The sequence below is a fragment of the Diachasma alloeum genome, unplaced genomic scaffold (genome assembly GCF_001412515.2).
Source record: "Diachasma alloeum isolate Michigan unplaced genomic scaffold, Dall2.0 Dall_scaffold_00183, whole genome shotgun sequence".
In the NCBI taxonomy this organism is placed as follows: domain Eukaryota; kingdom Metazoa; phylum Arthropoda; class Insecta; order Hymenoptera; family Braconidae; genus Diachasma; species Diachasma alloeum.
The window spans coordinates 3040075-3065738 of NW_021680349.1; the positions used below are offsets into that span (position 1 = coordinate 3040075).

A 25664-nucleotide genomic window follows, 5' to 3' on the forward strand; every position below is an offset into this window, starting at 1 on the left:
GGAACTCAAATTACCTCAGGAATCCAATGGAATAGGTTTTAAGGCTCTATCTCTCATAGTTTCCGAGATAATCGCGAAAAACGAAAGTGCCAAAAAAAATTAATTCAATTCATCTTGTATAAGGCCTAGGAAGTGGAAAAACGCAATTCTGAGTCGTGCACTTACCTATAGGGGACCCAAATTTGATTTTAAGGCTCTATCTAGTATAAAAATACATCTGCGTGAAACACACAGTAGTATAAAACTTCAACTGCGTGAAACACACAGTAGTATGAAACTTCAACTGCGTGAAATACACAGCAGTATGAAAATTCGGCTGCGTGAAACACACAAACTTCACGCATGCGTGGAGTGTATGGAGTGTACGGGAGTGATTCACGCAATGGTGCGAATAGTCACGGCCTAAAGTTTTTTAAAATCGAATAACACGAAGAGTTATTTATTTTTACTGGGGAGAATGAGAAGTGCCCACGCAGACATCCGAGCCACCGAAATGATTACATTCCTCGCAATGAGAGCGACTGTACGCTCAATTAGTCATTCACAGTATTTCCCATGTTAATTCGTAATTTATGACAATTTTCTATTACTCTGGAACTTATTTATATTCATTTTACATTTTATCTCCTCGGCTCGAGAGCAATTTATTGCGCCTTACGGAGAAAAAATAATGAATAAACAAGGGAGATGTAAGCAAATGCCTGAAAGATGTATTGGAAGCATATCAGGTCTGATTATTAACGCCTTCAGCAATAATTTACATTGGGACGCGATCGAGCGTGGGCAGATACGGCTCCGTGACCCGATCTTCAGTGTAGATCGATTACACGATTGGAATAACAAGTGATGAAGGGGTTAATATACTTTAACCACATTTCGCCTCCATTCTCAGGCGATTTTTGCTTAAGAATCTGCGCGAAGGAAATTCTTAAATTCTTGGTAAATAAAGAAGTGTAATCGTGTGTTTTCAGACGGGAAATGGATTTTTCTAGACGTTTCAGGGTAATTTTTACTACAATTTCCGCTTCGGGTGGATAGACTCTTAGAAAAAGAATGAAATTTCAAGGAGAGCGACATTGAATTCGATTTAGTGAGGAGAAAAATTATGAAATTCTAATATTTAGTGAAAAATCAATGGAGTTCAACATTTGTGAGCAGCAGGGTGACGGGAATTCGTGAATGTCTAGTCCCAACTTACACCGAGTTTTTAAGTAATTGAAACACGGAGAGAAATCTTTAGAAAAATTCGAGTGCGAATACCGGAAAAAAACACAATCGACGAATTGGAATATAATATCAATGAATTTCTTGAAAAAAATCGTGAAAAAATGTACTCGCGATTTTATGGATTGGGAACCGATTTCACTAGCCGTTTTAGTGCAATTTTTACTACTTTTCCTCTCCACGTGAGATGCAGTGTTAGAGAAAATTGAAAGTTTATGGCCAATTTCGTAGGAATTTTCAGGAGAGCGACATCGAATTCAATTTAGGGCGTGAAAATCATAAAACTTCCATTTCCCGTACAAATTTTATTGAATTTTAAAGTTTTGAGCGATAGAAACCGAGAACATTGCAACTTACTCGAATTTTCAATAAAAATATAAGCATTTAGTACCGAATCACGTGGAATTATCAACAAATTGAAAATTCAAGTATAGACAGCAATACGAATGTTTGAATTTCACACACTTTTTGTAGACATTTTTAGAGAAGCAGGTGCCTGAACATCTTAATTCATGATTGAAATTCAGACAAATTTTCATTTTATTCAAACGTTTTTTAGTCTGAAAAATGTCTACAAAAAGTGTGAAGTTCAGACATTCGTTTGTGCTGTGTACACTTCCCGGAATTTTTCCGATTTCTATTAATTCTCGTGGAATAATTGAACTGAAATTCATAGTATCCATTGATTTTTTCATCCAATTGCGAATTTTCCTTGAAACTCCAGTGGAACTGTCGCTGATAAAAATTTCAAAAGACAACACCGCGATCAGTTGTCCATTTAAACAGCTAATTTAAATATCTCATCCAAACACTGCGAAATTGATCCACAAGTGCTGAATCTCTACAACTGGTTCCCACTATCTCCCTTTTTTCGTATAAACCTGTCCACATACTTGGAAGAGAGTGGTATAGTACATTTAATGGCTAGAGCGGCGCCACGCTGGCCAGATCGATGCCCCTCGTTTGTTCACCACGACCTACCTTCCCCCTATCGCTCCGACTCTCCTATCACGTGAAAAATCCCACCCCTCGGTGCACATTATTTTCTCCAAATTCATCGGTTATTTTTTTAAAATATGTTTTTCATTCCAGCGAAGGGAGAGAGAAAGTGCGAGTCGCATTTCTCGGCCCACAGCCCCATCCCTCCACACCAGGTCTCCTACTCCTTGACCCAGTGTTACCCTCATTGGGATACATCGACGCAATGTCAACTGGACCTGCGGAACTCCTCACTACCCACACCGAGCACACATCGCCTGCTTATCATGCTCAAATCAGGTAAAATGAGTTTTTCGTTTTTTTTTCTTTTCGCTTTTTCCATGTCCGGGGAATTGGGGAGGGAGTCAAGTGCAGACGGAGAAAAAAGTTGATTTCCAGGGACATGTCACCAATTATTAATACAAAAGGCACAATCATTTCCATCAATGAAATTCCACAGAGAACGAAAAGTTTTAACTTTCAGGGAAATGTCACTGATTTTCAGGAATTTATCCCCAATCGTTGAGAATTCGCGATTGGGAAATTTACTGAGTGTAAAACTCTGAAGTTCAGTGATTTTGTCACCAATTTTTAGAGTAATGTCACAGATTCTCAGGAACTCATCGTTAATTTTTTTAAATGACTAATTGTCAGTGATAAAAATCATTGATGAGAAATTTCAGCAATAGCTGCACTTGAATTCTCAATGTTGTGAATGTGAATTCAATTTAAGATAAAATCATTCATGTTATTGGAATGACCGAATTCTTAAACTCACAGTGAAAATTCAACATCACAGGTAATTGAATTTTAAAAGGATTTCAAATTCAGGAAAATAGTTGCCAAAATTTTCAAAATTTCCCATTTTCTTTGTCATGTGGACCAGAAAATAACAATTTCATTGAGTACTCTAGAATTTTTCTGATTTTTTAGTAACAAAATATATGGAATTCAATTTAGCGAATTTCACCTGAATGAGTTGCTGTTAAAAATTTAAATATTTTTCACTGGAATTTTCAGGAGTAATTCTCCAACAGCGCAATGTCCAGTACCACTAATAATTGATTATACATTCCTGAAAATCAGTGAAATTTCCCTGGAAATTTATGAAAATGTCAAATCACTGAATTCCAGTATTTTTCACGCGTTGAATTTCACAATCGTCAATTCCCAAAAATTAACGATGGATCACTAAAAATCAGTGATACATTCCCAAAAATCAAACCTTTTCCCCCTACAATTTCCAAAAACTCTGGGATTAATAAATACTCCGGATGTGATGTGTGCACCCTCTCACGCAAGCCCCGAAAAAGAATTTGACATTTACAACAGGATACGAACATTTTACGATCTCCTTCCTGCTTCGCCAGTTTCTCTGCATTTATTTCCGAGGCATTCAAGCCCCGCGCGTTATTCACGATTTCTTCCTCCAACAATAAGACATTCATTCATCGGCTGTGATGATCCCCACGACAATTAGATTACGCAATTATTTTAATAACGAACGCGATAACAGGCCGCAGTCACCCATTTCCTTCCGGAGCCGCAGTGCATCCTGAGGTGCCACATATGTCGTTGAGCAACAGTGGAATTATTAGACCTCAAATCTCTCGCCAAGAGTTGCGAAATTTCCCAAGTGTATTCATGCCCGTGAATGTCCCACTGACACTGACTAGATCGCAAAGCCGTGTGATAAGCCCGCATCATTGTCTTCTATTTTTGCTTCCGAATGGACACTTTATAATCGGTCGATTTTTCGATTCTCCTAATAATAATTCTTTTCAGTAAAATATAATAATAGTTTTCAATATTATTTGCCGTTAGAAGGACTGTGGCGAGATACAGTAGTGTACATATACCTATAATACTAATAATACGAATAATAATAATGATAATAAAATATAGTAATTATAAAAACTGAAAAATCAATTATTTAAAATAATAATAATTCTCTAATTTTGCTTGGAAATGACTTAGAATGTCATGAAAGGTCGAGATGTGATGTTTTTAGAGAATGTGCAGAATTCTGGAATTTTTTTTATAAATTTCCACAAAAAAAGGACTAAAATGAGGGATAAAAATCTGAAATTTTGGCTTATAATTGGTATTATTTAGGAGCACAACTGGGCGAAATTTTAGTTCAATCGATCTAATAGTTTTGGAAATACAGCGATTCGAAAATTTTTTTTTTTTCTCAATATCTCGAAAACTAGTGCATCAAATGAACTTTTTTTTGGCAAATCGGACCATAATGTGCCTAGCTAACTATTGCGAGTCGCCCAGTCATTGACATTTTTTATTTCTGTGAAAATTGATGTCAACACGATACCGCTTGAAAAATTTACGATAGGAAATTGCAACTTCAGAAGGGCGAAATCGAACGAATACTTTTAAAAATATTCAGTTTTTCGTATAAAACTTCCTCTTCAATACCTCAAAAACTACTCATCCGATTTCGATTTTTTTTCACAATATTAGTCTTGTTTATCTATTCAACTCACAAATTCCCTGTCGAAAAAATGGTTAAGCGATCATCGCAGATTTTTATTTCTATATTTACCCAGGTACCACTCATTCTCCATCCACTCTCCTCTCTCTCTCTCCCACCTTCTATATTTATATCAAAAAGCCGGCAAGAAGTTGGCTCAAGTTTTTGAATGTATAACTGGAAAACACAACGACAAAACCCATTCTGTCGACGATGAAAATTGTCGGAGGGAAAAATAGAGAAGAAGGGAGTAGAGCGGGACTCGTTCGTCTGTGCCACACCACAACCGTTGTATATAAAAGAGGGAGGATGGAGGGATCGATATAGCGTGGGTGGGATGTGCAGCGGCGCTGCCGAGCCGCCAGTCGCACTGTCGGCTGCATCGGTGCTACCACCTCACCAACAGTTGCATTTTCACCGTCTCAAAACGTCGCAATTATTCCCCCGCCCTCGGCGAACAATTCTGAATTCAAAACTAAATTAAAAACGAAAATCCCCGAAGAAAACTGTTCATCACCCGTAATTTATCAATGATCAACACAAACGTGTAATTATTCTGGTGAATAATGCAAGTGAAGTGCTGAATTTTCACCGGAAATACACCAGAAAATCATGTGATTCTCTTGAAAAATAGATAACGAATGATACGGTTTCATGGAATATCCCGAAATCGTGCAAAACCCAGTGGTAGAGTCCACTCCAACTCGCAGGACTCATCTCGGGATGGAAAATGAAATATCCACCTGATGCAATTACGGGGAAATTCCATCAGTGCTCAGTCAATCTCGTTTTCATTTCAATTCCAGATTTCCCTCATTTTTCCCTCGATCTGTCCTCGATAAAAAAAACCTTCCCCCGGTATATTTTAATCTCAAGTGTAATGGACTCTGGTTAACCAGTGCCAGGAATATTGTTGCCAAAGACGGTTGTGCCTGTGACCTGTCCCAACATTATTTATTTTTTACATTTCTTTTTTGCCTCGAGATGATTTACTCGTCAATGAAAGGGGAGAAACGGGGAATACGGGATTCTCATTGGTTATTTTGACGTAACTCGTTTCGTGTCACTTGATAATAAAGTCAGTAGATGAAGTTGTGTCCTTGGGGGACGCATGCGTAAGAGGACCGGTGCGTGGCACTGTATTAACCCGCTGCCCCATATTACCCATCTGGAATACCCCTTCCGCCCCCCTCTCTCGCCCCGGTCTCCTCCTTTCTCCCCTGTCACATTCCGGTACCTCACGTGGATGCAAAAGGCACATGAAAACGTTTGAAATGTCAATTGGAAGACGGGTAATTGCGTTCTTGACATTCTGGGGGTATTAAAGGGGCTCAGGGGACCGCGGCTTTTTACGGAGGTTTACGCTTTTTTTGGGGGGGAATTGTTTTAATACTGCGATTGAACATTCTCACGCGTTCGAGTATTACGCGTGGCGTCATTTAGCCGCTGTTAGCATCGATTAACGAGGCTCTTCCCTTGGGTGCAGACGAGTTAATTTTTGTTGGTTGGCTCTGATAGTGGTGGGTTCGAATTTCTTCGGGGGTTTTGCGCGGAGAGAAAAGGTGGATAAATGTTATCGGGAGAATCGGGGCAAATTTTACTTTTACACTGTTGGGATGTTTTTGAAGTTTCTTGGAAAATGTGAAATTTCAAGTTTTAGGTAAAATTCGTGGGTTTTCAGTGGGAGTGAGATGAAAATTTCACGAGTTGATTGAATTTTTCATGGAACGTGAATGTTTAGAAACAAAATGACACGAATTTTCAATTTTTCCGAATTTTCACGGAATAGTTTAACTGGAAAATCAAGTATTTTATTGATTTTCAAATCATTTGAACCGAAAATTAATGGAATATTTGATTTTTCAATGTCACAATTCCCTGAAATTTCAGGGGAAATTAAACACGATAAAAATTTCCAGGATTTGCCACAGAAAATTCAGATTAAAATTTTTAACAGTGTATGAAAGGTAATCGTAAAGCAAAATGTAATTATCAATTGTGAGGAAATTGTTCTCGAAAAAAATCCGCTTATCCTAGTTTACCGATTCAACATCCCATTATTAATCCTACGCTTTTGGAAAATTACTCTTGGAATTTCAAGTGAAAAAGCTTGAAATTTTTAACAACGATAAAGTTACATGAAATTCTTGTATATATTTTTTCATTGACGAATGACTTAATATCTTACGTATATTCTTGAATATGCGTAAGACACTGGAAAATATTTAAAATTTTTTAAATTCAGGCAACATTTTCTGAATTTTCAATCTATTGAGAATTGAATTCAATAGCGAAGTGGTAAAGCGGTTCAAGTCGAATTATCTCCCAGTTGAGTTTTTGAGGAATATTTCCGAATCTAAGGGAGATAGCGAAATTTCTGTTATAACCTTTTTTGTAGAGTCGATTGAGAGCTACGACAAATGTGATTATGAAAATTTCGCTATCTTCCTTAGATTCGGAAATATTCCTCAAAAACTCAACGGGGGGATAACTCGACTTAAATCGTTTTACCACTTCGCTACTGAATTTAAGCTTTGATTGGAAAATCAATGATTGTTTCACATGAAAAACCCAATTGCCTTGAGATTTCAAGATAAATGAAAAATGTTATGAATGTTTTAATTTGAAGTTGAATTCAAACTCCCAACATCGAGAATTCACATGACACCGTGACTGAAAGTTCAAAAAATTTCTAACAGCGCATTATTATTATCTCATTCTTCTCTGTGCGGGGTTTTAGGCATTGATAATTGCACTCAATCACCGCAGGAATTCCCGTGCCTACGGAAACCCTATGATTTCGGGGCGAATCAATACTGGAAATTTACTTCTCACGGGGTTATATAAAAAGTTGATAAAATTCACTCCGGAACGAGAAAAACATCCCCGGGATTAATCACGTTATTTAATTTTTTTTTTTCTCGAGTAATGAGTAATGAGGTTGGATGTGAAATTATTAAATTATCCGCATAGAGTTTGAGGGGGCTGGAATCGAGGGAGAGGAAAAATGGGCCAGGGACTTGACCGAAATAGGGCAAGCTCGCAGGGGGGAGCGTTCGCACGGAGTTTCCAGGTGATGTACGTGTTATGTGGTCTGCGGAGATCTCAAGGTCTCGTTGAGGGGGAAACATCACTACATTCAAGGATTATTGATTTTCACCCCTACGAGGTTGACTTGTTTTTTGGGAAATGAAAAATAGATTGCGCTGTTGCTGAGTTGATTTGTCCTGTCGCAGTTCGATCAGAGAATTCTACTCAGTTTAGTTATTGGAAATTTGAGGGAATTTCGTAATTGAAAAATCACAGTTTGATAGGAAAATCCATGGAAAACTAAATTCTTGCTTAATTATTTCATGAAAATTGGTGTAAATCGGGAAGATTCAAGCGGGTTAAGGGCATTTCCGTCCTTCTGTTACAAAAAATTTAGTATCCCATTGAATTTACCAATTTAATTAGACATTTTTTCTGCCAGTGAATGTAAAATTAATTTCTACTGAAGAAGAAGATGTTTTCCTTTGAATAAAGAATCTAATTGAGGAGAAAATGAATGGAAATTGAAAATTTTAGTTCAATTATTGTATGAAAATTGATAAACATCTGGAAAATTCCTGTAATCTATATTCTCGAATTCACAATAAATTGAAAATTCAACGACGTTGGGAAATGTTCGTCTTTTTGTTGCTCAAAAATGTAGTATTCTACTGAATTCTTAATGAAAATTGCCATTTTTTCTAACGGTGAATGTGGAATTAATTTCTGCTAATGAAGAACATGTTTTCCGTCAAATAAAGAATCTTTTTGATGAGGAAATCAATGAAAACTGTCAATTTTTGTTGAATTATTCCATCGAAATTGATGAAAATCTAGAAAATTCATTAAAATATATTCTCGAATTCACACTAAATTGAAAGTTCAACAACGTTGTGAAATTTTCGTCCCTCTGTTGCTCAAAATTTAGTATTTCCTTGAATTTTAAACAAAATTTGGAATTCTTTTCCAGCAGTGAATAAAAAATCGATTTCCCCAGAAGACGAACATGTTTTTCTTTTAATAAAGAATCTAGTTATCTGTCAGTACGTGGGTGATACCGGCGTGTCATCGCAAAAATACGACAACCGCCTGAAATAACTGAAACGCTCGAGCCCAAAACCCCACTGCTGGAAATAAGCTTTGAAAATAATTCTCAAACGTCTCTCGCGGCATTCACTGGCAACACCGAGGCATCTTGTGCTCCTATTCCATCGGTAAATAAATACATTCAGTAAGAACAACTAAGTGTCCGCATAATACCGGATAAACAATCAGTGAATTAATTCAAACAATTGCAGTAAGATGGGAAAAGTGCGGTATGAAAACGCGGGATTATTGAGTTCGAGATAACGTCAGTGTGACGTTTGGAACATTGAAAGTTTAGTAAAACTCTTTTGAAAGTTTGGAGATTGTGATCGGGAGGAGTCATTATGACGACTTCACATGGAGGTCACGTTTACTATGTGATCAAAGTGCCCAAAGATGGTGACGTTAATGAGAGGTAAAGGATTATTCCAATCAAAGGATTAAAGAATGTTTATCCATTTTCGGGGTATCTAATTTCGAAGAAAATTCTTCAGGCTGATTGGGGAGCATATGAAATCATTATTTCTGAATAAAAACAAAACAATATTTCTTGATGATGCTTCTTAATTTTTGTAATTAAGAAAAATTGAACGCAGTAGCTTAGACGAAATGAAATGAACAAATTATTTATTCTCAAAGTCGTAATTCACCTGTTAGAAAACTCAGAAAATGAAAATAAAAATTTAGGGTAATGTGAAAAAATATATTGGGTACAGTGGCCAAGGACGAACCAAATAATGCAGATATTTTAAATTTTAAGCCCCATATAACCTCATGTTAACGCCTACATTCGGTCGACATTGTCGATTTCATCTCTGAATAATGGAGTCGCGTTGGGGGATTAAAATTTTCATTAACATGAAGGAGATAACTCTGCCACCCACTTAAAAAAAATTTTTTTTTGAGTGCTTGGGGTTTTGGGTAAATATCACGGAGAAAAACAATTTTTATTTTCAGGGACATGTCATTTTCGGAAAGTTATGGCCAATTATTAGGGATCCGCGATTGCTAAATTCAGTGAGGAGGAAATTCTGAAATACACGGATTGTGACACGAATTTTCAGGATTATTATCGCTAATTTCCAGTGACATGATCACTAATTTTTAGAGAACTAGACAAGGAAGTGAATGAATAGCCAATTGAAAATACGGTAGTTTACGCGTATTATTTATGGTCGTTAGGTAGTTATTTATTCATTAAAAAGCAGTTAATATTCGTTCTTATTGTGTTTAGATTTGAAAAATAAAAAATCTTTTGACAAGCGCATGAATAACAAATTACTTGTTCACGATTTTAAAAAAATTATCATTCATTATTCTCATTATTATTACTCATTTATTTGACTAATTAAAAGTTTGTATTATAAATAGCAATTTTTTATTATTAAACCTCCCCTTTCACTCTACGATAAACTTGAAATATTCCTAAGTCTAGCATTAGTTTAGCGAAATTGATTGCTGGCCGAAAATGTTTCAACTATTTTTTAATAGAGGAATGTCACTGATCTTCAGGTACCCATCTCTAATTTTTAGGAATCTATCACTAATAATTGTGATTGTGACATACAAACATCAGCAGAATCATAAATTTTAAATTAATTAATTAATCACCAATTAAATATCCAAATTCCGAATTATTTTATCAATCAATAATTGAGTTCTGAGGATTGACGATTATTTTTTCTAATCGAAAATCCCTGTTAAGAAATTTAGAAATATTTCTCCAATAGTCAACTAAAAATTTAAACTATCAATTATTTTATAAATTTCAAATTTCAACAGAAAATATTAAAATTTATAATTGATGCCGATTCCTGGTGACATATGCCTGAAAATCAAAACTTTTTTCTCTCTGTGCTCCTCAAAAATAATTCAGTAGTGAAGTGGTAAACGGAGATGCGTCGACCTATCTCCCAAGTTGAGTTTTTGAGGAATATTTCCGAATCTAAGAGAGATAGCGAAATTTTCGTAATTACATTGATTGTAGCACTCAATCGGCTCCACAAAAAAGATTATAACAAAAATTTTGCTGTCTCCCTTAGATTCCGAGATATTGATTGAAAACTGGTCAATAGTCAAAATTGACTTATCTCCTTTTACCACTTCGCTGCTGAATTCGTTCGAGATCTAGAGTAATTATTCATGAACTATTACACACTATCTCAATTGGCATCCTCGGTTGTACGCCCCAGCGACAAGTGTAAGGAGGCCAGCCCATAACCGCCCAGAGGTCTTCAACCCCTCCACTCATACCTACACTAGAGCATTTCTTATGTGTCATTACATACTGAGCTGTACGATGAACCGTAACTCCTGACCCCGAGTACAAATACCCCCTGCGGTCACCACTCATTTTCACCGAGAGGAAGAGGATTTTTAATGCAACCCAGAGTCGTTGACTGACAGTTTATCCTCAAAGTACCTCAGTTTGAAAGCCCCATCGTCGAGGCTGCACCAGGTGTGCCTAGACGCCTCGTCTTTCATAGAGAAAAAATGTTTCGGCGAAAAATGCTTGAATGAGGGGGGACATTTTTTTTTATTCCTCAGAGACTGAGGAAGTTGGCTCTGGGCGTTATTTTTTTATGTTTCCAACCATAGACTGGTATCTCGGTAATTTCTGGGTGCATAGACCTCGAAGAAAAGAGGATAACTGAGGGCTTTCACCTGGGAATTCTGTCATGTCGCTCTAAACCTATTTTTTAGAAGCTAAATTATCATTTTGTTCGAGATGATGGGCATAATTTGGATTTTGCACGCATTTTTTTATTAATAAATCATATCATTCTTTAATTTTTGAAGAAGGCAAAAGAAATACGTAAAACCATTTAATTACGCGCATGACAAACCTAGCGAATTTCTATTGAACTTCTATTGAAAATTCCATTAACTTAGTCGATTCAATTGAAAAACTCCGGAGCTTCACTGCGCGTTTTTTATGTAAAATGTAAATAAAAAATATTGTATAGAAAAATCTGTAGAATTTCATCTTTCTATACAACTTTTTCTATTCAGACATTTTATCCAAGAATTCCTCGATATTAATGTTCCCAGTTTTTTCACTTTATTTTTCTCTTCTCTTCATTAAAAAATTCAAACAAAAAATTCAAAAACATTGAGCCTAGGATTTTTTTTTAGAAAATATCTGAATAGAATAAGTTGAATGGAGAAATCAAATTCTGTTGCAGCTGCAACGATTCTTAATAATAATAACTTGGGCTCCACCCACATGACGAGAATGTACGAATCCTATTCATTTTCTCTATTGAATTATTTCCGTTGGACATTTTAATGCAAAAAAACGCGCAGACAAGCCGCGGTATTATAAAAAATCCAATAGAATGTTTTAACGAATCCGCTAGGTTTTTCCATGCAATTTTATCGTACGTGTAATCTATCTGTGATGAGAAATTTATTGGCTTCATCATGTGCCAGATAATTTATCCATAAAATGTCTCGTCAGAATGAGATGATAATTTTTACTGGAATTATCCAACTCCTCGTCCGTCTGAGTTTTATAATATCACAGGCTTTCCAGTCGCCAGTCTGGCGCTCATCCAACCCATTTCTCCATTGTCTCGTTTCCCATTTCTTCGTCATATCTGCACAGTTATGTTCGTGACAGCAGTGCTTTTCGAATTGATGAAATAATAAAATCGGACAAAAAGAAAGTACACACGAGAATCGAAACTGTAACGTTCGATCTGGTCTAGATTTCCCCTGATAAATGTACATTCGATAAAAATGAGTATGGAGTGAAAAATTCGTCGATGAGGCAAGGAGTGGCTTGTGCGATAAGAAATCGAAGTGGATGAATGTACTTGCGCATGCTGGGAGCGGCTCCATTGATAATACTCATCCCCATGTGATACTGTTCAGTTTGTCGTTTATTTGGTGCTACGCGTTTGTTCCCTTACAATTTTTTCCTCGGGTCTTCGTGTAAATGTTTGATCGATACAAACAGTGGATCCCTTTCTCCTCGCTGACGCCGGTCTCCATTTCCTCTCGAGGATTTTTGGCAATCAGGGTTCAAGGGTCGAACGAGGGGATTTAAAAAACAAGCAAAACGAAACGGGAAATGAGAATACTTCCTACGATTTTTTTTTTTCATGAAGAAATTAGTGACTGAAATAAAAGTTTTGATTTTCGGGGACATCTCACTGATTTTTAAGAATTTACTCACTGCTGTTAGGGATCCGCGATTGTGAAATTTAATGCACAAATTCAGAGTTTTTGTTAATAATTTTTAATGATATCACTAATTTTCAGGAAAATTTCACTGATTCTAGGAATTTCTCCCTAATTTTTAGTGACATTAACACTAATTAAAACACCATCTAATTGTTTTTTTCTAATTAAAATTATCAATAATTAATCAATCTATTTATATTATAAAAAAAACACAATTCACGAAGTTTTATTCCGACTTCAAACACAATGAAATATGTGTTGACAAGTCACTAATTTTGTCACTAATTTTTAGAAATCTCTCCCCAATTTCTAAAGATTAGTGATTGTGAAATTCCGCAGGCACAAAATTCTAGAATTCAGAGTTCTGTTTTTATTTTTAGTAACATTAACACTAATTTACACTAACATCGAAATTCTTTTTCGTTCATTTGACTAAAATGCTCCAAAATTGTCAAAATGGCTTCATTATAAAAAAAAATAAAAGACAAAAAAGACTAAAAGAACAAAATTTCCGGAAATATCCCCATTGTTTTTTCCTCCCACCACTCGCCAGTGTCAACATTACTGCAAACCCCGCATTAACTACTTGACTACGAACTCGAGTAACAATAGAACATCTCATATTTCGCCAGTGGGGAGGCCGCAATTAGGGCCGATTGCTGACATAATGTCACGGTCATTGAAACACAACTCGTCCAGTCAGGCTCTCACGTAACTTATCGCACGCTCGGTTAGATTGGACGCGCCCAGAAAAATAAACGATAGAGTGGGAAAAAAATCAGGGGAATTGAATGAAAAAATCATTAAATGGAAAAAACAACAATGTCCCAGAACCGACAGTTGTTTTTAAGCATTTCCTCCGGTGAATTCATCGCCCTTTGACGCGAGAGGAAAGAAATGAATGTAACGATTGAGGAAATTAAATGGCCTATTCATTGTCACGGTCGTTGGGTATCGATTGTTCCCTCACGCCGATTATCTCTCTGTCTGCTTAGATCTATATTTCATCGCGTTCGAGTGACGTCGGACGTGGAGTAATCGCAATAACTAATGACGATAATTAATGCCTGTCATTTTCATTTATTTGTAGCACCGACAGCGGCTGGGACAATCCATTCAGACCCGATGGCGATCTCTCTCGAGAGGCCGATGAGATCGTTGAATTAATAAAAGGTGGCAAACCAATAACACCTACACCAGGACAAAATGCACCACCATTGCCCGGTTGCGATGGCAAACCCAGTGATGATCTTGATTCGAGTACCAGTCCATTATTGAACTCTGGTCATGTTACTCATGGCAATGGCACACCTCACGGAAATCAAAATGCCAAGCAGCCCGTCAACGAGAAGGTGACTCCACGTCATTAAAGATTACAAATATACAAATATTCAAAAATTAATCAGAGGATATTGTGTTGAAAAATATGTTCGATTGCGTTTGGACGAAAAGGTGCACGTTCAATGACTTTTGCATCTTCTGGCATTCATACTGACGCGATTATTAGATTGCATTTGGTTTTTTAATTTTCACGAACCCCTTTTTTTGCACGGAGACAAAAATCACTGGAAATATTCGGGAAGTTTGAAGCAACGGAGAGTAAAGGATGAATTTTCCCTTTTGGAACAGTATTTTTGCTGCATTTTAATTCCATTTTTTTCGTTGATTTTTTTCTCCGTATTGGTCTCTAGTCTTATGATTGTCATTATTACGATATGGATCATCTTCATGGATTTGTGGCTAACATTCACGAATTGGTAATTTTGGGGGCATATTTTGGCTATTCAGAGGGCTTTTAACACGACTCAGCGATCACACATGCCTAAAAAATTCCATGCTTTTGTTGTCGAGTCGGAGAAGCTCATCATTGTCACCCGATTCGCCAACAAAATTCCGAAAATAATACCAACAATGACTAATATGTTATTACTGTTTCGAAACAGGTCGCATCTGCAACAAGTGCAGCCACCGTCGAGGTTGGAAGAGTGACAGCACAGGGGCCAGGTGATGCGTCACAAGTGGAACACGTGACATTGAAGAAAAAGCCCAAGTGCAAGTGTTGCGTACTCCAGTAACCGATGTGGTGTGAAGCAAAGTTATTGAAAATCTGAAGAAGAATGATGAAATTAGAGGCCCAAGGGCCTGAGGACACATGTCGGGGTCTTGAATGCTCTCAGTCGAGAGGAATCTATGATTATCGTTTATCGATGTATCCTCGGTGCATTGTTATTCCGACGATTTGACTGATCGTTCAGGGGGAAAATGCAAAAAGTGAATTTTTTTTAAATACTTCAATTCATGGACCACCAATGTCCCACTCTGCGTGACAAAATATGTAACAAAGCACTCACTCTGCCACGCTTTTTTTTAAAGTGAGAAATGGAAAATGGACGTGAAGCTCTAGTGCTGAAAGATATTGATGGAAATACAAGAAAATTATATATATTAAAATATATTGTAGATACAGAATGGTAGCTATATAGCTTATATGCTTTTATTATTGTGGTTATTTATCGGTAAGATTAATCGTGATCAATCGGAAGACGAGGTGGAGCAATTGGGGGGTAATTGAACAGATGAATGATTGCAGTAGCTGGACGAGCATGGGCATAGAGAAATTCATCAAATATCGAGCCAAATATTTCTGGAACAATCTCTTTTTTTTGCATCGAAACAGAATTTTTCAAATGAATAAAAATGAATAAAGTCAAGGAAATAATCGAGTCGAGGGGATTTCCCTCCGATCAAAATGCAGAATTCAAGAGCTATTAATGGATGACACGATGTAAATACTACAGAACGTTATAATGCGTTTGGAGATTGCGTTAATACGGAAATGAAGCGGGAATAGATGTTTATACGTTGAAATGTATTTTGGGTGGATAAATAATGGAATGCTATTTTGAATGGCAGTTTATGTGGACATGAACTCTCACTGTACTGTTTGAATTGTGGGAGAAACTGAGATTGTGGCGAGTGGAGATCCCTGGTCGTGCACAAGTCATTCATTGTAAACCGAAATTGCAATAGTTCAATGATCCGTTCAGTCAGATTGGGAGATATTTATTTGAGGATATTTTTTTTGATAAAGAGTTTTGACAGTGGAAATTTGGAGGAATATTTCGATCGAGTTACTTATGGATTTCGGTACAACGGAGTCTAGTTTCCATTCCCCAGGGGGTGATTTTTATTTGAGGAAGTTCAGACGTGAATGTATAGATATTTAATCAATATCGAAATATTTATGAATCGAATGATGAAACCCTTAATGTGTACGTAAATTCACATAAGTATTTGTTTTTTAATTGTTTAAAAAAAGAATTGAATGGAGAATAAGATTTTAACATTGATGATTGTTCATTAAAAGTGTACCATAAATTCTTGTAATTATATACAGAGTAAAAAATCCTGAATATTTATTTGTTTTTTAAAATTAATGGAAAAATCATTGTTTCTTGGATTTTAATTTATTTGAGGTTGCCCACTCGTCTGTTTCTTTCAATAATCGAACAAATCCGGAATGAAAAGTCAAGGAATCGATGTCTGATAGCGACGAATAACAAACTGGAATCGATCAAATTATAAAGTCATTGAGAAATCACAATTTGGCTGCGATCTGTGTTTCTGATTGTTTTTTATTATCACAAGAGACTGTTCGTTGGATGTGAGGTGGCAAAGATAGTAAATGAAAACGATAAAGATAAAAACCTATGAAGTGAAATTTACAATTTTTCTATTCAATACCCAAAGTGTCCCAAGTGGAGCAAATTCAAAGACAGTTCTGTAGTCCAGTGAAAAAAACTGAACGAATGCTGATTCCAAAAATAATGAGCGAGTTTACATTCTTTGGATAATTTTATTTCCTTCTTAACTATGCGACTAGATCGACGCAGAAATAAATTCGCGATAGAAATGAAGAATGTGACAAAGAGGAAAAGAAATGATGAGCGACATAGGCTTCCGCTTTTTCACTAATTCAACTTTTAAAGATGATTTACGAGCGGAAATTAAATCGCCTGCGTGCGTCCGGCAGCCACTTCTAAACTCTCAATCAAGAATTTAAAAAAATCATAGATTGGCTATGAGAATCGTCAGTAGATGGCCAAGATTTTCCTCACAAAAATACAATGTTCGATTTTTACAGCCGGACGATACCAGGTTGTGATCCTATTTTTTAATCTCATGATAAATCGTAAGTTTTAGCCGCTGATTAAGTTTGTATAAGTGTGAGAAATAATTCAAATTACTGAATTAAACATGATGTTAAGTTTTATTCCTTATCTTTCATCATCTGCGAGGATAAACGCTGAAGAATCCTGAATCCTTAAATTTCACTCAGAAGCAATAAACCGATTATTTGGAATAAAATGAGAATGAATAATGTGAAAACCAGGTGAACCTTCAATAATCATTTCAGCTTTTGTTTTTATCGACCTGTTGAGTCTGCTGTGCTTGCAGATATTACATGACCATTAAATGTCTTGTTGAAAACAGAGTTTTCGTTCATTAAACAAAACAGCACGTTCCCCAATCATATTTCTTGATAATTGACACCCGATGGCATTCAAAGCTGTCATCGATGTCTGTTAACCCGAGGATGTGACCAGTCTCCCTCACGTGAATAACATGGATTCTATTCCTCGCCTAAACGACCCACGAACACTGGAGATTTCAATTGAACTGATGGCGAAACAAAAAGGTAAAGCGAGAAGAGAATTGTTCACCTGACGATTAATTCCCCCAATTTCTCATTTAATCTTTAATTTGGTAACAGTTCAGCAGATTATTACTGCCATCGCCACTGGAACATCATTGCGGAATGAATTAATTAATTCCAATCGATTGCGGCCATCTATCCCCGATCTAAAAAATAACCGTCATTGTTACCATTCAATCCATTCCCCTCACCCACATGATTTCCACTCAGAATCGCTACTTGAATAACGGGAATGTGGGTACGGTTTTACAAACCTTGTCCCAAGATTTAAAATGTCAAACGATTGCTCCTTCTATTCAATCCCCATGTTTTATACTTCTTTTCTCAACTCCATCGAGGTTCAGAAACCCCGCGACGCATCCTATTAAAGGTTCAAAAGATCACGTATTCCGATCGTTTGCATTTGCCCTGAAAACTTGGCTGCTAAAAACGATTTTAAAAGATCTTAAAAAATTCAACTGACGACACTGTTGGCCTTTTGACGATTCGAAACACTCCCAGTGGGACAATAAATCGAAGCACGACAGCTTTGATGTTTTCGTCGCTTCTTAGACTCGCTGAAAAATAATTGCATATTTTTCCTTAAGGAGGACAATGAGTCAACGAGGCGGTAACACACGTCAAATGACATTTTTTTATCTCTCATTGATGATGACAACAGCGACCTTTTGAGAGAGAGACGAGACGATGATTTAAGGGTTGAACGGAGCAATGCTCTTCATGGCGTCTGCGTGTCTGCATATCTACAATGAAATCTCGCGGAATCGGAAAATTCGAGACTTCAGCGTGAAATAATCTGCATAAAAATGATATGTTTATGGATATCCGCGAGCAGCGGGGAATTTCTACTCACGATTCTTCGCATTCCGCAATACCCTTGAAGAAGACTTATCAGGATAATTCAGATCTATCCGTCTAAGCCTCCCGGAAATTACCCAACTGACATTGGATCTCAAATATCAACCGATTTTTCCACGTAAGAGGAAAAAAAGGGGCTCTTAAAGGTCTCGGGATGATCCGGATTCTATCTAAAACCTAAGAAAGGAGAACGTCTAGGCAGGATGATACGTAGCCCTTTCGAGCAGCGTGTATGAAGTATCGGAGGGGGACATTTTTTCTCAAACCCACCTTGAATCCTATATAAAGCCCCATGGCTACCATCCCCAGGCTACCAGTCGTGATTTCTACTCGTATCCCGTGAATTTTTTTTCCTCACTCCTGTCGACGATGCCATTTCAAGTGTCTTCTGTTGTATAATTATTTGAACTTTTTTACACAATTTACGTGAGCGCATCGACATGTATCTTCACGTAATAGGATTTTATCTGGTACGTGATTAAGAATTTACGCTAGCCACGAAATTTTTTACGCTTTATTGTAAACACCGACATTAACGCAATCGCATTGACTTATCGGTTGACATGATCCTTGTGCATTGCATCAATGGAGTAATGATTTTGCAACGATTGATATATCTTCATTGAATCCTTAATGTCCGTTTTTAAGTCGTGGGTTAATCAGTAGTGAAAGTGTTCGGTTTGATGGAGACAAACAAAGGAGCCTCTTTTTTTGAGGGGAGGTTTATCGCGGGAAAAAACGCGTTCATTTTTCGAGGAGAAATTAAAAAAGAGAACACTGCGTGAAGTTTTGTAGGAATGCGATTTTGTAGGTCGAATTGGCTTCGGGCGCGGAAAATTGGAGATTTCAATTTAGTGTGACTAAAAGTTTGATTGAAATTGGTAACTGTACTCAAAAACTATTTCGACAATTTACTTATACATGCGTTGGGGATTTTTTAATGTTGAATTTTCGGGTAAGACAAACTCAAATGGTTAATTTTGAATAGTCGGAGACAATTTCGACTTACAAAATCGGATTTCTGAGTGAAAAAAATAGTTAAAAAAAATTACTCGAATAATAAGAAAAATGTTTTTTCTTTGAGGATATCCAAGTATTTTTACATTTTCAATCATCAAATTTGTCAATTAAATAACGTGAGAAATTTTTTAAAACATCATGAATATTCAGCGTTAACTAATTAAATACAAAACAATAAATTAAATTCAATTGATTATTTATAAATTATATATAAAAAATGCTCATGATTTCCAAAAATTAAAATTTCAAATGACTTCATCAATATTTTTCTAAAAGTAAAGTCATTTTTTTCGGATTTAAAAAATGTTTTCTAACGGTTCATAACCGAAATTCAACTTCAGACCTCCAAAGTTTAAATGATAAAATCATTGTGAAATGTCCGGAAACTTGGGGTCAAACGGGGCTCAAATGAAAGCTCCGATGTTCGACTAAAGTAGAAGAGCATTTCACTAGAGAAAAAATAGCCAAAGCCTTGGATATCGTTAATTCAAAAACGATGCAATCGATTTTGTTCGCGTCCTAATCATTTAGATTCGTTAATTGCGTCCATTTATTTGCAAATAAATTGAAAGGTTTTTTAGCTTCTTCTGGGTGTCTCCCATGGAGACAAACTCTCGCCGGGTCAGCGGGCACCCCTCGGAGCAGGAGCCTCCGGTGGATCGGCCCTCATAGCCCCTCTCCGGGGAGGTGCAGCTGACGTTGGAGCTAGATTGGACGTTGGGAGAAGTGGTAATAACCCGCCACTTCCACCTCCGAAACCCGCAGTTTCAGCTAAGACTGAGGATGGGGTCACTAGAGAGGAGACAGAGGAGTTGAAGGAAGTCAACGGGGAGTTGGTGAGAGTCGTCAAGGGAAATTTCGGGTTTGATAGTCCGGAAGGTCTTCCTGTGGCAGTGAAGTAAGTCCTTGAATTTCCAACACTCAACCACATGAGAACAAATTCTATAGAAAAACCTAACGAAATCGATAACAAATTCTAAGGGATTGCCATTGAATTTCTATTGAAAATTCTATCAGTTTTGGACAATTCTTTGAAGAATTCCGCTGCCATTATTAACACATTCCTCAATGTTTCAATCTTTAATTCGTGATCACTCGCTCAACGAGCGCGGCGCCGCCCGGTTTCATTTTTTTTATATTCCATATTTTGTGTTCCTAGACCCTTAAAAATTCTGAAAAAATTAGAGTTCCTAGTTCAATCCTTTTATTAAACATTGAGTTTGTCCGTTTTTGTCTCGGAAAATTCCTTTAGCTAAAAAAAGAAAAGAAACGTCGAACGGATAGAAAAGCCGCGCCGCCCGGTCCGAGCGACAGTGTTGCAATATTCACTGCCACATTTGAAATGCGCACATAGCGGTAATCGTGAAGGTGGCAACAGCGCGCTGTGTGACCCAGCGGCGCTGCGCTACCCGTGCGGCGGATGAAGACAGCGGCCGAGCGCGAGTGGTCGAGGGTTAAAATAAATTGAAGATTCATATGATAAACCCAGCAGATTTCTTTCTATGAAATTTTCTAGTACGCGACAGAATAGTATATTACGTTACAAGTGTGAAAAAATCTTCATCACAATGTCTGGAATCCCCCTTTAAAGTTTCACTTTACGCACAAGTGATGAAATAGAATGGAATGCACAAAATTAATTTAGAGATTGAGTTTCAAAAAAGTTTGTAATTAATTGAGAATGATTTCAAAGGTATCAAGCAGATGAGAATGGAAACAGGGCGAGTTTCACGATTGGAAAGCCTGGAGGTGGTTCTGGAAGACCTGGAGGGGGTTCAGGAGCTGGCGGAAGGCCTGGAGGGGGTTCGGGAGGTGGCGGGAGACCTGGATATGGCGTTGGCGGTGGTGGGGGTGGCCCGCCGACAAAAGGTGGAAAGCCTCCACGTGGGGGTTCAGGGGGAGGTGGAGGTGGCGGAGGGAAGACTGGAGGTGACAGCACTTACCTGCCACCGTCCAAAATGAATCCTGAGAGGGGCTACCTTCCGCCTAGTTAAACCGTTCACGAGAATAATACACAGTCCCTTCAGGACATTTCTTCCTTCTCTCTCGAGTAAAAATTATATTTGACTTTATGACGATACATTTACATGTCTTCAATAATGTTCACTATTATTTTGACAATGATCTTATTTTATTCTGTATAAACGTTCAGATGGAGTTTAAGATCCTCTGTAAGTACTGTAACCGTATGGATTCAATAGCAACGGAAGATGATAATTCTGTTCCGCATTCTTTATCTCTACGATAATGTCAATCTCTGGATACAGGGCATTTGTGGTTGTTGAGTCGAAGTACTTCTTCACTTCGAAGACTAATTTGTAGCGATCTGCTGTCAATGTCGCGTTTGCTATCTGGAGGAGATCCTCGCAGCGTCCGTTTGACAGGGTTTTGCTGATTTAACGGGAAATGAAGAAAAGAGTAATATAATACCAGTGATTTTTAAATTCTATATTAATTGTAATAACAACTCCAATTCAAGTCGACTTGGCTCTCAGCTGAGTTTTTGAGGAATATCTCCGAATCTAAGGGAGATAGCGAAATTTTCGTAATGAGCTTTTTTGTAGCACTCAATTCGCTCTATAAAAAAGGTCCTAACAAAAATGGTGCTATCTTCCCTAGATTTAGAGATATTTATCAAAAACTAATCAACAGTCAAAATCAACGTGAAAAGTTTTACCGCTTCGGTACTGTATTGAAAATATCGAGAAAATGAAAACGTTGAATTGAGGGGAGGTTCACGAGATTGTCTCTGACCAATTAAAATTAGAGATTTGAATTGTTTTATTACAGAAAATTCAGCAAAAAATATCCTCAACCTTCGCATTCTTGAAATAATTTTTCGAATACGATCACCAATTTTCGCCTCTTAATTATGAAAATTGAGGAATGTATTTTGAAGTTCATTTGTCAACAAAAAAATCGTTATTTCAATGGATCTTTATTTTCAAAAATTCCCCAAGAATATCAATTAAAAAGAGGAAATTTCCACAGAAAGAATGCACCAGTAGAATTTTTTGTTACAAATTTTTCCCCGAAAAAAGGAATAGTTTTTCTTCCGGTGTGACCTTTCCTCAATGCCAAACAATAAATTCTCTAGTGTCTCATGATCTTCACTTAAATTTGAAAACATAGATAAGTAACATCAAATAAAAACTTACCTCTCACTAATAAAGCTCCAATTACTTTTAACAAACTTGTACAACTTGATTGGAACGTCTGGCGCTGGGCGGCCAAGAGTAGTGTCCAAGATGTGGGTGGAAATATGTGGCTTGTTCATGCTCAAGAATGTAATCACAATGAGCTACCGGAGTTTCGGACCCTAATGCGCATCATCTGGATGCCTCAAGTCGGAGGTCATCGCAATTCGCACTATCTTATCTCAAGATTCCGCAGAAGGGGAGAAGGGGATGGATAAATCATCGAGTGCGAGAAATGCCTTTATTTCATAAAACCTTAGCTCCAAATACAATTAAATGAAGAACTTTGTACAAACGATACTGAAGAAAATATTGAAGCACTCTCCGCTCCGTTGGGCTCAACCTTACAAAAATAACTCTTATCCAACGAAAATGTTGCGAACGAACTTAATTCTAATCTGATATCGTTAGAAAATTCGAAAGGCCACTGGGCATAGCAGCCCATCATATATTCCGAAAATCTGAAATTGGGATTTAATGAACATAAGTTGAAAAGGTAAAGTCAATTCACCAAGGCATCCACATCATCTGTCAGTGCCCCTGTACGTGGTGTACCCGAATGGACTTAATAGAACCGGTATGTGGTAATTTCCAGTGGGATTCTTCACATCGAAAACAATTTCGATGAATGGGTACAGCGTCTCGATTCTCCTGAGAGTGAAGTATTTGTCGACATCGAAGTGCATTTTGTAACGACCAGCAGTGAATGCAGTTTTCCCTGTGTTTACGAGGTCTGTGCAACGTCCACTTCCACTGGTGGTACTGCAGCAGACGATAAAATTCAATTTTTCATTAATTAATTAAGCAATCAAATTTTTTTATTTCATAAAGAATTTTCACTCAATCCTTTGGTCAAGAAATATTCGATTCTTCTCAAAGGAAACTGACAGCATGACTATCTATTTGACCTCTTTTGGCTTGGCCTTTCTTTATTTCATGATTTTCTGTAAATTCCCCATAGGAATCGTATTCCTTTAAAAAATAGTGCCTTTTCCCAAAAATTTTCGTTTTTGTTTTTCAAGAAGATCTTGAGTGTTTATCGAAAATCGTAAGCATTCAAAAAATTTCGATTCTTTTTCAAAATATAGTATCTCCTTTATATTTATAAAAAATTTAGTCCACCAACCCCAATTAATTATCAATGAATTATCAATTAACGTTCTTTCGTGTATAAGATGCAAATTTGTTTATTTAATTTTGTCAAAGCTACTGCAATTAACCTTTCTCAATTATCAAAAATGTAAATTTCATGTTCCCCTACCATTATAAAAATTACAGAATTTTCCTCGAACATAAAAAAATTAGATTAAAAAAAAAACTAAAACAAAGACTAAAACTAAAGAGTTAAAACCAAAATAAAGAGATGAAAAACAATAATTGAAACGTAAAAAATACCTCTCATTCAAGAACGTCCATCTTCCATCCATGAGCTTGTACAAGCTGACTTGGAGTCCAGTAACAGGAGTCCCCTTGCTCGTATCCAAAACATGCGTTGAAATGCAAGGATTCTTCACGACATCAACCTGCTTCTGCGCCTCCTGCTTCTGAACCTCCTGACCGCTCTGCACACTAGTGCTAGCCCCCGTCCCACCTGAATTAGGAGCAGCAGCTCTCTTAGTCCCACTCTTGGGAGCCAGTGGTCTGTGATTAACAGTCTTGGATCCTGCCATCACCAGAGCTGGCAGATTTCCCTTGACCTTGCTCAGAACGAATTGCGCCCCCCCACCAGGAAGTTTAGAGGCATTAAGAGTGACGGCCTTAGCAGCATTCAGTGTCACTGTTTTGTTATTGCTAGTGGAAATGGTGACTGTGTTGCCTGCTTGCAAGTTTATCCCAGCGAGATCTGAACTGTTGATTTTATAAGCGAGAATTTGCGGCTGCTGAGTGGTCTGTGCAGCTGAAGTCTCCTCAGCATGTTGATGAACACGTTTTATCTTCATTTTTTCCTGTCTCTCGTCATCACTGCCACCGCCTTCGTCGTTCTTATCAGGGAGAATAGTCGTTTCACTCTCGACCTCCATGTCCAGTCCCACTGTTTCGTGTTCTTCATTCTGCTCGAGGTAGTCCTGATGTACGTGGGCCATCGCCTCTGCGAGGGCATCTCTCCTGGGGTAATGCTCCAGCTTGATTTTCTTGGGCGATGGCTCCTCGTCACCAGACGTCATCTTCACGCTCGAGTTGTCTGCTTCCTCCTCTTGACTCGCCTGCACATCGTTCTGATCGTTCGTTTCCTCCTCTTCCTCTTCTTCTTCGACTTCTAGACTCTCAACTACGTACTCGAACTCCTCGTTCTCATCGTCATCCTCGTTGGCCAGACTTTTGAGAGAACCCACTACTGTTACTTCCTCGAAGCCTGACTCGGTTTCAGAGACTTTATCTGGATTATCTGGGTTTTCTCCGTTATCTGGGTCGTCTGAGTGAGTGCCTTTTTTTGCGTTCTCTGTCTGGGCCAGGAGGGCTGCTCGCTGATGCTTCATTGTGCATGTGTGCTTCAAGAGGGAGAGACGGTGGGCGTGGAGGTTCTTTTTGCAGTAGATGCAGAAGGCACGGGTCGGTTGTGAGGCCACTGATGTCAACCATCCTGGAATGATTGATAATTATTTCATGGGTTTTGATTGTTCAAGAGATTTTTCTTGAAGACTTGAGGTTTTAAGGATGTTCGACACCCTTTTAGCCAAAATTGACGTTGTTTTCATTTTTCTGGCAAATTATCGATGGGAGTGACGTGAAAAAATATAACGATTTTGTGGTTTGTCATTCTTTAATGGCTCACGAAGTTGCGTAGTGGTGCGATAATTTTCATGCGTTTTTTCTACAGTTTTGTGATTCTTTTTAAAAGTTTAGAGAAAACGCAGGAAAATGTTCGCACCACCTTAAA

The 25664-nt window shown here is 37.5% G+C and overlaps 4 protein-coding genes across 9 annotated transcripts in view; 2 read left to right on the top strand and 2 right to left on the bottom strand.

Annotated features, from left to right (window-relative positions):
• The window catches only part of LOC107047139, a 37746-nt gene extending 20479 nt beyond the window's left edge, over positions 1-17267 (top strand). For all 4 annotated transcript variants that reach the window (XM_015269880.2, XM_015269877.2, XM_015269878.2 and 1 more), the window contains exons 4-6: positions 2317-2502; positions 14085-14346; positions 14938-17267. In XM_015269880.2, coding sequence (XP_015125366.1) covers positions 2317-2502; positions 14085-14346; positions 14938-15069 — 580 coding nt within the window. In that variant the 3' untranslated portion in view covers positions 15070-17267. The remainder of the gene's footprint in view (positions 1-2316; positions 2503-14084; positions 14347-14937) is intronic.
• Positions 17268-18897: 1630 nt separating this feature from the next.
• On the top strand, positions 18898-21806 carry LOC107047167 (translation initiation factor IF-2). The gene is made up of 3 exons (XM_015269910.1): positions 18898-19039; positions 20171-20487; positions 21283-21806. The coding sequence occupies exons 1-3, from the start codon at positions 19010-19012 to the stop codon at positions 21581-21583; spliced, it is 648 nt and encodes a 215-aa protein (XP_015125396.1). The 5' UTR covers positions 18898-19009; the 3' UTR covers positions 21584-21806.
• On the bottom strand, positions 21629-22918 carry LOC107047170 (probable 5-hydroxyisourate hydrolase ZK697.8). Its single transcript, XM_015269913.2, has 2 exons — positions 22748-22918; positions 21629-21980 (listed from the first exon to the last, which is right to left on the bottom strand). The coding sequence occupies exons 1-2, from the start codon at positions 22864-22866 to the stop codon at positions 21749-21751; spliced, it is 351 nt and encodes a 116-aa protein (XP_015125399.1). The 5' UTR covers positions 22867-22918; the 3' UTR covers positions 21629-21748.
• A 113-nt stretch (positions 22919-23031) lies between these two features.
• LOC107047172 overlaps positions 23032-25664 on the bottom strand; it is a 5950-nt gene continuing 3317 nt past the window's right edge. For all 3 annotated transcript variants that reach the window (XM_015269918.1, XM_015269915.2, XM_015269920.1), the window contains exons 2-3: positions 24182-25367; positions 23032-23548 (exon numbers count right to left, since the gene is read on the bottom strand). In XM_015269918.1, the coding sequence (XP_015125404.1) occupies positions 23311-23548; positions 24182-25263 (1320 nt within the window). In that variant the 5' untranslated portion in view covers positions 25264-25367 and the 3' untranslated portion in view covers positions 23032-23310. The remainder of the gene's footprint in view (positions 23549-24181; positions 25368-25664) is intronic.